General features: G+C 42.5%; 1 protein-coding gene across 10 annotated transcripts in view; it reads right to left on the bottom strand.

Annotated features, from left to right (window-relative positions):
- The window catches only part of RARB (retinoic acid receptor beta), a 335,559-nt gene that overhangs the window by 84,556 nt on the left and 238,054 nt on the right, over positions 1 to 12,949 (bottom strand). Inside the window, exon 1 of one of the 10 annotated variants that reach the window (XM_026101173.2) lies at positions 9,037 to 9,277. The exons of 8 other annotated variants lie outside the window; for them this stretch is intronic. Coding sequence is in view for 1 of the 2 variants with exons in the window: in XM_026101172.2 (XP_025956957.1) it covers positions 8,681 to 8,837 (157 nt within the window). In the remaining variant the exon portion in view is untranslated. One more of the 10 variants, XM_026101172.2, reaches the window with a different exon arrangement.

A 12,949-nucleotide genomic window follows, 5' to 3' on the forward strand; every position in this document is an offset into this window, starting at 1 on the left:
AAGAAAAAGAAAAATCTCCTCAAATTACAGGTTGAGAGACAAAGGTATGAGCAACTCTTTAAAAACAAACAAACAAAAACCCCTAAGGACCTGATCTTAACAATAAAAAAGCTAACACATGCATGCCTTTTTTAGCTAGTCCTTTGACTTGTGGCCAAGCCAAAAATGCAGATTGATGGATTAGTGCTCTCAGTAAGGAAGGGAAGGTTTGCAGAGAAGATAGTATCTTTGATTAGATTAACTGAAAGAGTGGGGCAGAAAACAAAGAGACAAGCTTTGGAGCACACAGGCATTGCTCCAGGTCTGAACCAGAGGCCTTGGGAAAGCGCCCGCCTTCTTATCCAACTCCTCCAACACAGCAGCACTTGCGAATGGTAAGATTTTGGCAGGTATCGCCAGATGGCACTGTTACACAGTTTTCCAAGCTCTTTTTCTCAGTGTGCGAGTGAATGTTTAGTCTTGGAAAGACAGGCAAGGCTGCTCTTGGTTGTTGCTTTGCTTGAACGAGGTTAGGAATAAAAGGCGGGAGCCAGGGAGGAGGACGGTGAGCCGCAGAGGAATGTGCTTGCTGCCGCTGTCTCCGCTACCGGCAGCTCTTGCGCAAGAGCTCCCCGGAGAGGAGGCACTGCGCCGCCGAGGCTCCTGAAAGGCAAGGCAGTGTGGTAGGTTGCCTAAATACCTCCGCGCAAAAGCGGTATTTGCACATAAATGAAACATTTAAATCAACTCAGAGACTGTTACATCCACTCATCAATCAGTGAATTGCAAATCCTGTTGATACCTATCAGTCACCAGCCAGCAGAGGAGTGATGCTGGCAGAAAACTGGAAGATGAGATGAAAGGCCAACACTATCTCAAAGGAAAATAGCTGTCTCGGCATGGTGTGCTGCTATGCTGCCAGCCAGGTTGGCTGAGAAATACTAAAATGATGTGCTCCAAGAAGAGCACTGCAATGATGCAATGGCCCTTTCAGGAACTCTTCACAAGCTGTATTCACATATAAAATGACAGGATTCAAGAGATTTTTTGTTTCGTTTGACTGCATATATCTCTTTCAATGAAGCATTCCTTCCTCTGTTTGTTTATTATGGGCATAAATGGCTTTTCAGGAAGCAAGCACCAGGCTGAACTGAGGGAAATCTGAATTAAATCTAACTGTGGCAGTCGTCTGCCACAAAATTTTTGGTGCAACACTAGACAACTTATTTAACTGCTCAACACCTTAGTTATGTGTCTTTAAAATGAGAGTAATCCTTCTTTCTTTCTATATTCTTCAACTGTCCCGTCTATTTTAAATATGAATCTTGCAGGGCAGGGACTACCCTTACTGTGTGTTGATTCAACATTCAGCACGATGGCACCAGCTTTTGCTGGTATTTCAGGCTCAGTCATACAACCACTCTGTGTCTGAAACTCCTGTTAAAAGCACGGGTGGAGGTTTGAGTGCATGTTAAGTGCTTCACTGGGTAAGGCTCTAAAAGACAAAAATATACTCAATTTGTCATTTTATCATTCAAAGATCCTTGCTAAAAATAAAATGTGAGCCTAAAGAAAAATAATACAGTTCAGTGGAAAGAGAGCCTTCAAATCATTAATGAAACTAATTAGTGCTAAAAAAAATCTTTGTCGTGAGACAAATCTGTTCTTTTTCTTAGGGAATGCGCTCACAGGGTAAAACGCAAGCCACTGAAAATGCATAAAATGGAAACCCCTCCAAACTATGGATGGACTTTAACATCATGTCTTTAGTGGTGAAGATCCAAAACGCTTTGAGAATTTATAAATACTCATTCAAGCTTTAACCTATTAAACCTATACAAGTGTCTCTTGTATGTATACATTTAACTTACATAGTTTTATACTATTCAGTTTATATATGCTATAGGCAAGGGAAAGAAAAATCACCTTGTCCAAGGGGAACAGAAGGTGTATTATATACTCTGCGTCTAAGATTCTTTACACAGACTTGCTGGATTATATTTCCAGCTCTCTTAACAAAAGTATTTGAAGAAGCTGTAAAACTCAAACAGAATGCTAAAACAAAGTGGGGTCAGTTATATAAGGGCTGGCATTAGTTTGTTAAGTTTTTTCCTACCCACTCCCAAATAAAGGGACAAAGAAGTTAACATTGTGGGAATGTGTTTCCAAACCACATGATATCCTTATCAGATTGTCATGTACAACAGAAGTTCTCACACACCGACCCCATGCTGGGGATCTGCCTGAGCCGCCCCGTCACATGATGCAAGTCCTTCTCTCTTATTCAGATTACTAGAAACGAGCTGAAGAAAGCAAGACTTTTTTTCTTCCCCTCCCCCCCCCCCCAAATAAGCAAAAGGTGCCGTGACCAGAAGCGTATTAATTCACTGCCACTGGAAAAACAATCCAGAGCAGTTGCAAACGAGGAGTGAGACTATGAAGCAGATACTCGAGCTATTAAAATCTGTACCACAAGACAAAGTTTGAAATTATCTAAGACAAAGTGCACTCATCAAATATTAAATGTAAGGAAGCAAACAGACAATGAGAGAAATTAGTGAGTCAGACAAAATACATGAAAAAAAAGGGTTGTGGTTTAAATGCTAAATTCTGCAATGTTGACTTGTAAATTTCTAGACTAGAGCAATATAGCGGTAAAAACAAGTCCTGCTTTGTCGTGTAAGTGACTATTTCCCCTGTTACTGTTGTGAACTCTGTGATTGAATTGCTTTTCTATATAGTTTAGGTAAGGTGGGAAAAAACGCTTTAAAAATATTTAATATTCAGTGAAGGCTCTAAATAATGTTTGCTCACTTAAATACGTGGCCTGTTTTTAAAACTGCCACGGGAGCTCTTAGATGCTCAGCATTTTTGGAAATGAAGCCATGAAATGTAGATTTAGGATGCTAACTTCAGGCTACTGGTTCTGAAATTCCTAACTTTTGAAATACATTTGCTTACGCAATGACAGACTAATCAAATCCTAACCATGATTTTTAAAAAGACACTGTAAAGCCCACATTTCTGGATGAAAGATGTTTAATGATTACAATTGTAAGGAATAGCTGAGATTAATGTGACTGAAAGACTACACAGAAGAATCATTCCCCCATTATCAGTTTGTTTATTTTGTACCTAGAATATAGTTCTCATAAAAAGGCAGCGGCAGACAAAAGACGTTATTCCTGGTTTTCCAGCTGCAAAATCTAATTTTGCTACCCTCCTGCCTGTACTTTCTCTTGAAGAACAGAGAAGAAGATTAATTCTGTTATTTTAGAATAGTTTTGAGCATTTCATGGCTTGTATTTTCATGGTTCCATTTGGTTTGTAAGGGCTTGGATTTCAGCAAGAAGTGGCATGGGTCACACTGCATGGGGACAGACTTCATGCACACGAGCAAAGGTCAAAATCAATCATAGCTTTGTATTTCCAGGCCTATTACTTTTGGCAGTTTACTCTGCCAGAAGGGGCTAAAATATTTGCTTCCCAAAAGGAGTAAACATCAATAGGGGCACGAATATAACCAGTTTCTCCGCCACCCAGCAAGGAGGAATGAGGCAAAAGGATCTCTTTTTTTGCAACAGACGCTAAGCCACCTAAACGCTACGTATCGCATTTGCAGCCGAAAGCTCAAAGATTTCAGAGCACAGGCACTTGAAAAGGACAATAGGCCTATTTAGGCAATTATATTCTGCAGGCTTTGTTATTAGGCAGCCCTGCTCAGTCCCAGAAAGTCTGGATAATCAAAAGTGTCCAAGTACAGGAAGGGGAAAAGTACAACCCCACCCTCCTTTACAGCCGCTGCCAGGATCTTTGGCTTCTAAAGGGTAAAGTCTATTTACCGAAGTTCCTTAGCCATTTTATACATAAACTGATATCCTTCCTCCTGGGGCCAGGCGCTGTGGCCAGCGAAGGGCTGCAAACCCCTGCAAAGCCGCGACTAATTTGGCCCCGGCCCATGGCCGGCGTGAGGTCGCTGCCGCCGGCCCCCCGGTTCCTCCTCGCATGTGGGAAGCGCCGGGGGCAGAGGGGTCCCCTGCTCGCCCGCGCTCACCCCGCAGCGGGGAGGCCCCTCGCAGCTCTGCTCCACGCTGCCAGGCCATCTCGCCGGCCTCGGGCACGGCAGTGCCGACGGCCCCAGCCAGCGGCCCAGCCCAGCATGACGCCTGCGGATTTGCTCTTACGAACCCACTCCGAAATCTCAATTCTGGCTGCGTAACGCTGCCGGCAGCTCATCGGCCAGTACCCAGCGCAGACCTGAGCGCGAGCAGGGGGACCTGGGCCCCTGTGGGCCCAGGCCCACGGCTTGCATGGGGATTTAGCTGCTGGTGAGGGTGACTGACGTGGTGGCCCAAAACGCTATCTGCCTCCTCCAGCCCCCTAACGTGGCTGCAGCATTCTCCGAGGCCGGGCTCTGCTCCGACGAGCGGCACCTCAGCTGCACAGGTTCACTGGGAGTCACCCAAAGGCGGGTGGCTTCTCTGCCGAGCGTCTCCCACCCTGCCTTGGCCCCGGTCTCCCTGCCGTCGCCTCCACGGTGGTTTCGGATGGCGGTGCTTGCCCATGAGCCCTCTCCTGGGCCGTGAAGCGTGCGGGACTAAGCGTATGGGCTTCTGCACAGGGAATCAGCGGTGCCAGTTGCAACTAATTTGGAGGAAAAATACTCACGTGCAATTGTTTGCATGAGAAATGCTGGGTACCAAAGAGGAGCAGAAGCAAATACCTTTCATCGCGTATTAGCGGGCATTAAGCAACAAGGATAAAATTTTGAATAAAGACTCTATTCCTGAGGAAATCAGTCCCAGTGATTGAGCTGTAGAGTTTATAAATGAACTTTAAAGAAAATAACCTGGTTCAAACAGATCTCGCCTTCTGGGCACTAGCAAACACACCTGCAGCAATCTGATACTTGGGAATGCAGATTACAAGTCCTTCACTTCAAAATGTTTGTTTTTAAATTCAGAAAGATGAAAGAAAATAAAGTACTGAGCTTTTTTGCTGTTGAGCACAGATGTTTCTAGTATTTCCAGTGCTTGCAGGGAACAAGAACCCGACCCAAACATTGCAATAATCTGGAACTTAGATGTAAAATTTATGCCTTCTGGGTTTTCCTCTTCACAAACTTTTTGAAGGCTGATACCTCCTAGTTCATCCCAGCTCAACACCCCCCGCTGAACCTAAATAAGAACTGTATACCTCAAGAATGTCTACATCGTATTTTATTGCCATTTACATAACTTTCATCTTCATCGCGTTTCATATTCTTTTAAATGTAACAAAATACGGTTGATAGTAGTCTTCTACATGACATTATTTGCTGAAACACTAGTTAGTACTGTTTAGCTTATTCTGGTTTTGGGCATTCTCATTTCTTTTTTACCTGCTTAATGAGTGAAGACAAATGAAAACTTTTTTTTTAATAGGCTCTTCTAAGGCTAAAGAAAAACTGCCATTCCTTGCAGCTCATTCTCTCTTAGGGCCTGTCCGTTCCCACTTCTGCACTATTTAGTTAGCTCACATTCCACCAAAAGTTACTCTTTTTTTCTTGGTAATTGTTGTCACTGTACTAGAAGGACCTGGAAAATTGTATCTTTCTTACAGAGATAAACTCATCATTCTTGTAATCCTAACTCTCATCATTTTGCTCCTCTTAAGAACTATTCTCCTCTAATTTGATTATACTGACCTGATTTTTATCTTAGGAGAACTCAAAGGAGTTAGAATTACTTGTGATTAAAAGCACAGTCAGCTCTACTCTCATTTCTGAGTTCACAACTTTCTCTATAAATACGTAATTTCTTTTTAGACCTGTAACAATATAACTAATATCACCTAAAATATAAACATGTATGAGCACAATTATGTATTTTTTTGTGCTCGTAACACATCTCATAGTATACAGTGGCTAATGGTTGGGTTGCAAACCCATAAAAGGTTTTTCCTCCCACAGGGGGGAGGAAAAAAATACCACACAAGTTTAGGTCACGTTTGGGTTGCATCTTACTCCCTAGTTTAGTTTGCAGACCCTCACGGACTAGAAGATTTGTACTGCAGCCGGAGTGCGTTTGCTTACTGCATTGCAACGGGATTAACCCAGGGAAGACGTGCTGAAGTGGGAGACCTCCAGCATTGGGAATTAAACGCCGCAGCCATGGGTTCTGCCAGCATTTCAGTCGACACCCTGATGCTGTTTGGGATTGCTACGGGACTGCTTGGAGCCTGCACCGTTCATGTATTATTCCCTTAACAACCATTTACCTTCTACTCTACAATCCCGCCTCTATCAAAGCAATATTTCTAAGGCCTAAAGCAATGGCTGCAGGTGTACTGCTTTTATGGCAGAGCAAAAAATAAAACAACAAACTAGACAAAAAAAAACCAACCCTATCATCAGCTACACATCTAATAATTTCAAAATTTGGCTACAATTACATTCCATTAAATCACAAAGGTCTTAAGAAAAACAGAGAACCAGGAAACACTTGAGTTTGAATTAAACATTGTTATCTTTGTATTTACAAGCACTGGAGCAACCTTTAAACGACTGAAAGCTTTCTGTACTGCAGAAATTCTGTTTTTGTCAGTAATTTCATAAAATAAAAGACAAAAAGGCTGTTGACAGAATTTTAGTATTTTATAAAGCACGTACATATATTTACCCACACACGTAAAGTGCTCACAGTTTTTTTCAAAATTAAAAACAAAACTTGCTCTAGAAATCAGACAATTCTCCATTTAGAACCTAACTAAATTTCTTTGCCATATTTATATATCATTAACTTTCACGGCTCAAATTACATCGACCGTCTTATAATTCAGGTTTCGGCCTGGTTTTAAATTCCCATGCAGTGAAGATTAATCCTATTGCCTGTGAAGTTATGAGACTGGATTTCTGAATTAATTTTCCTGAATTTTTTTATTTACTCTTGTTAATATGTTTCTTTGATTAGCTAAACTTCAGTGTTATCAACACTTGTCTCTTATCACAGGCCCAAGGCAAATGACATATTTACCACTCATTCCATTCTGATAAGGGTAATCCTGTGTTTAACTTGTCCAAGAACAAACACGATATATTTTGTTTTTAAGAATCACGCTTCTAGTTATTAACCAACGAAAGAGGAACAAACAGGACATTTTAAAACCATAAGTTATTTAAAGAATATTTTGCAAATGAAAGTTTTTTATGATAGCATATGCCTCTTACTTCAGTAAAGTTTATTTAATTCCAAGTTTCCTCCATATGACCGCTGAACTCATACTAAGGTTTAAACCACGGAGGGGAAAAAAAACACATTTTCTGTGAAACATCTGGGTTTTTTTCTTCTAACTGGAGTTCTCCCATAGCTAATAACATTATTCTGAAGTAACGTATTTGTTTCATATCTTGTTTGAAGCATTTTGAAAACAGCGTGGAGGAAAAAAAGAAAAACCATCCCATGCTGAACTTCATAGTCTTATGCACTCTAATTTTAATTGTAAAATCGTCAAAATATTTGAAATGCTGTGGGCTGGTAGTCACTGAGTTTTATAATTCTGTTTTCATTGCTCAACCCACACAAATGTGGCATGCTGACTGAAAAGTTTTGAGCAGAGTGAAAAACACACCAACCATTTTATTTATTTATTTTTTAACCCCCCCCCCCCCGCCTTGAGCTAAACAATATTGAAGGGAGACTCACTCCAATTCTTAACCAATTCTTTAACATACTGCAAAAGAAAAATTTCAAACATAATTATACAGTTAATGGCGTACTGAAGTGCCCGAGAGCGTGTTAAAAACATTTTGATAGATAGCCAAGTCATTAATCTAAATCACCGTCAGAGCAGTGAAGCATCCTGCAAGCTTTTATGCAGAGTATAAGGTGATGCTTTCTGGCACTTCTTGTCATTTCTCAAACTTGAAACTGGGGGGCTCAAATCCTGCCATTGTTTACTACCTACCGATTTCGGCACTAAACTGAGCCAGTTAACATAATAATACCTTTTGAAAAGAATCCTTGCACTAACTCGTCCTCCTCCGTTACCAGTGCAACACTGCCTAAATCTCAAGGTATAGAAATAATTGATGGTTAAACTCAAAGGGTGCTCACAGTAAGTAGTTTTCTAGCAAAACAGCAACTTCTTAGAGCAACAAAGTGAAGAAGAAAGGTGGCAGCAAGGTCAGTACAAAGAAATATTGCCTTTGCTGAGGAAACTTAAAACTACTGTCTGATTTTGGAAGGGCACCTCCACGCTGCAATTTCAGCATCTTTTTAAGAACTGTACAGAGTGGCATTTTAATTGCCCGGCTGCCCCGCTAAAATGCACTTCAAGACAACACGCATCCAGATTATCAAATGTGATGCGAAATTAGATTAAGGAGGCAAAGAAAAAAAAAAAACTACTGCGGAGATGTTACGTAAATTTGCCCTTCACCAGTTGGAGTTTTACAAGTGCTGCATTATGTTATAATTGTATGTGTTCCTGCTTGGCTCCGCAACTGTTACAGCGATCAATATGCTACATAAAAAGGAATAAACAGAAACCAGCTAGGTGTTTCTTTTCTCGCCCATGGAGAAACAGGCTTGCAAACCACATTTTGCATAGACAGCCCCCCCTCCACCCCCCGTTACCCCTGCTAGCAATTAAAAGTATTTTGTTAAACACATGCAAACAATCATAATTGCTTCAAACTGGAAAAATAACAGTTGGGACCTACATTGAGCACTGTGCCGGTGTTGCCACTCTGTTTGTGCCAATCCACTGAAGCATGCTTTGAGAGCCTTCTCCTGGAGCATGCAGGAAGACGGACTCGCAGTGTAGAAATCCAGCATCTGAGCGGGGCTCACTGCTAGGACATCCATACAGTCAAACATGATTCCCCCTGCACAGAATGCCTGCAAAAGTGCTTTCCTCTAGGTGTGGAGGAAAATGGCACATAAAAGTACACCCAACTCCATCAAACTCTGCCCCTTTTTTGGCACGTAGGCTGTTGGTCTTTTTCCCAGACCAGAATCATGAATTATGACAGACAACACAGCTAAAAGCCTGTAATTGATCCAAATGATCATTTACCATTTTCCAGGCTGCCCAGCCAATCCAGCAGGACGGGGGGAAGCGAGCCACATTCCAAGTTTTCCTTGCAATCAATTTTCCCCCAAATTTCTTTAGAACCAGTCCCGCTCCTCAGGCTTTCTCTGGGCGCGTGCCGTTTTCTTGCATTGCCCGGATCCCCAAAGTCCCGGGAATAAAACGGCTCCGGGAGGAACTCCGGATCCCCCTCAGCAATGAATAGATCCTTCTGCCTCTGAACAGCTCACTTCCTACTACTTGTGTCACACAGAATGAAAGATTGAATTGCCTAATATATGCGAGTGAACTTTCGGTGAACCCTTCCCAGGCTGCTAACCTTCAAATGACCCAAGCGCTCTGACATCACCAGCTCCCAGGATTCTCACACTGCTTAAAAACTCCCAGCAGCCCTGCAAAAGCAGCCAGCCGGCCCGCCGGGCCACCGCTGGCCAGAGCCCTCCTTGGGATCGCCCACCGCTCCCCCAGTAAATACCTGCAGCCCACACCAAGAGAGATTAGCTTGCGAAAAAATTTTTTTAAAAAAAGTAATAATAATAGGAGTAGAAAAGGGCCCCGCACTGGGTAGCTGTCTGCTACAGCGGATGTTTTCTATGGATGATTTTTACATTCCTGCTCAATCTGGTAAAACTTCGGTGCCCTCCCCTACCTCCCCCAGGGAAAGGATTAGCATGCCTGCCCCCGCGGCCGAGCCACTGCCGCGCACCGGCTCATCCCCGCGCCGGTCGATGCTCGATGCCGTCAGTGGAGCCGATGCCTGGGGCCGGCTCCCGCTCCTGGTGGCAACCTCGGCGCTCCCAGCCCTGCCTCTCTCCCCCGGCCTCCAGGCTCCTTCCCAAATAACCGGCGGACCAGCTTGCCCAGCTCCCGGCTCGCGCCAGCGCAGGCCTCCCCGCACCGCTCTGGGTTTGCAGGTGCCCACCCCCAGCAGGGCCTCGCCGTGCCGCGTGGCAGCACCCCAGCCACGTGCCACCAGCCCTGGTGAGCCCCTGCCTGTCTCCGATTAGCACAGCGGGGTCAAGGCCAACCCCGTGGGCCCCCAGGGGCCGTATCAGCTTTCGCAGCTCTAAGGAGTCCCAGCTCCCCGAGAGGGCAAGGCAGGAGAAAGCCGTGGGTGAACACCACGCCATCCCTCTGCACGTAACAGCCATTTATTTTTAGGACGCTCACTTACTCTTACCTTCACCTTCAGGGCTGGCAGCTGACAAAAATGCCCTCAGAATTCTCTGCAAAATGGAGCATTTCTTGAAGCCTCATGAAGGGAAAGGGTTAGGACACCTCCCTGCACCTCTGGCCAGGGTCCCCAGGCCTTTGGTTCGGTTTGCCGCACCAGCCCCGAGCTACCATCACGGGCTTGGCTCGCTGGTGGTTTACCATTTGCATGAAGACAACATGAAAGCCCTGTATTTTTTTATATAAACAACCTCCTGCTGCAAAGTCTTGCTTACAGGGATGGACTCTGTCAAAATCTTCGCCAGTCCTTACTCCTACGGACATTTCAGAAATGGAAAAGTAAAATACAGCGTCCAGTTTGGGAGCACTCCTTCTGCCCCACTGGAAAGGACACGAGCTGAAAGTACACTTTTACTTGAAGGGAATGAGTCAAGTCACTTTGGCTCTGACAGAATTGGGCATTTGCAGCTTATACAAGGCTTGAGTTAGATTTTCAGAGGCACAAAGAGCCCAACTTTCGGAAGAGCTCAACACTTTACTCCTTTCTGTGCCTCTCAACAGGCCCTCCCTTTTCCGTTCAAGTCAACTGTGGGGATTCGCAGCATTTCTGAAAATCAAAAGCTAACTTTGGTTAGGAAACTAGAAAATGAAACACTCAATTATTGCACATCTTTTAAAACTTCAGCAGCAGCACCTGGCAAAGCAGGGCACACTGTGCATGCAAAAGGCATGCAATTGAAGGCTGCAAAGAAACACTGGAAAGAGATTCACTCTGGGACCTGCGCAACCAGTTTAATGGATGTGATGTCCTCTCTCTACAAAAAGTCCTTTGATGGACTGAAAGCTCTGTTACAACGCCTGTTGATTGTATTAACAAAACTTTTCACAAAGATTCAAGAATTTTAAACACACACACCCACACCCACACACACACACACACCCACACACACCCCCAAACACACTTGTCCTCTGAAACTGATATATCCATATGGAAAACAAACAGCCAGCAAAAAGGCTTGCTGTAATCTGGAAGCAAATCTATTTGAAGAGATAAAAACAAAAGCCTTTCTTAATGTTTTTTTCCCTCAGACAGAAGAGATTTAACTGTCCCTGCAGTAGGCACTGTCTCTTTCCATCTTCTGTCGAGGTAGAAGTGTTATAAAGTTGGAGTTTAACAGTGTCTTTTTAAGGACTTTTTAAGGACTTTTTAAGTTCGTGAGGGCGTCCTCCCCCATTCTGGAACTCCTCAAGCTAAAGAAAGCCCTGACACTCTGTAATCTGAAAATTATGCACAGCACACGTTTATCCAAAAAGTCATCCTTTAGGGAAAGGCTTGTTTAAACAATCAGAGCTAAGCAAGCAGTGTTCCCAGTATTAAAAAGCCAAGTGGAAAAATGGTTAAATTTTTGTTAAAAGCTATTTTGCTACAAAATTGCTTATTTTGAATAACAACACTAAATTAAAAGGCAGTATTTTCTAACCAGATGATGCAGAATGCATGAGAAGTTTGGAATATGTAATGCATCATCACAAAAATAATTGGAAAGGATCATACAAAACACAGTATGTTTTGTCAGTCTCTGATTTAGGGAGAAAATAGCTTTTTGTGCAGACCTGGTGCAGTTCTTGGAACAGTTTAAGCTTATGCCAAGAAAAACATACTGCCCACGTGAGTTAATATAAATAAAATTGTACATACAAACAGAAATATAGTTATGCTTATTCCATTACCAGTCTTATAAAACCGTATTTAAAAATAAAACCTGCTTGCTGTACCTCAAAATGTACACTGGCAACTTCTGAAAGTAAATGTCAGGAATTCGTGCTTAACTGCATATGAATTGAAAAACATAGCTTTTCCACAGTGTACCTAAATGAGCCAGGTAGCTTGTCATGTTTTATTATGAATAACAGTTGTGCTACTTAAAACCATGCTCATACTAATGCTTATACTGAATGCTTACAGTAAAAACATGAGTAATTAACAAATTCTTCAAATAATCGAATGGTTTGCTCATACATCATTTCTACAATATATTAATTTAGGTATCCCATGTTTCACTTTGAAATAGCATGGTATTTGTTTCTCCTAAACAGAGTATCAGGAAAAGGCACACTCACAAAATGTTGGGTATTTTCTAATTTATCAGGACTAATCATAATTATTGCGCATCTACATTAGAGAGCTAACTAATAAGTTGGTTAATTCAAATATAATGAAACTTTAAGTACTGACATGCATTTTAGCTCTTATAGAGGTGCAAGTAGGAAAAAACCTCTCCAGTATCTTTCACTTTACCCATACCAAAAGATTCTGATTTCACATGACCACTTTGATCTGTTTTGTCTCAGACTGTGATGGCAGAAACTTTACAATAAACATATTCTTAGCCACGAGTGAAATAAAAAGCAAAAGTTCAAGTCAGAAATCTATTCCCTTTGGTGTTACTGTATATTTGTCAGTGTGACATAGCACATTTGAAACCCATAATCATAAAACAAAAATTTACAGCCAAGGTTTAGAGTCTACATCTGTTTCTCTGGTTTTTGTACTGCAATTACCCACTGGACAATTCAGAAAGAAGCACTATGAATCATGTACTGCACACATGTTTGTGCTGGTCACTTTTTCTTTAGTGCAAGAGTCTGAGGATGCCATAATATGCTTCACTGAGAGAGAGCATTAACTAGAATTAGGATGAGCGCACTAGGTTCTCTAAATAAA

Source organism: Dromaius novaehollandiae, chromosome 2, assembly GCF_036370855.1.
Source record: "Dromaius novaehollandiae isolate bDroNov1 chromosome 2, bDroNov1.hap1, whole genome shotgun sequence".
In the NCBI taxonomy this organism is placed as follows: domain Eukaryota; kingdom Metazoa; phylum Chordata; class Aves; order Casuariiformes; family Dromaiidae; genus Dromaius; species Dromaius novaehollandiae.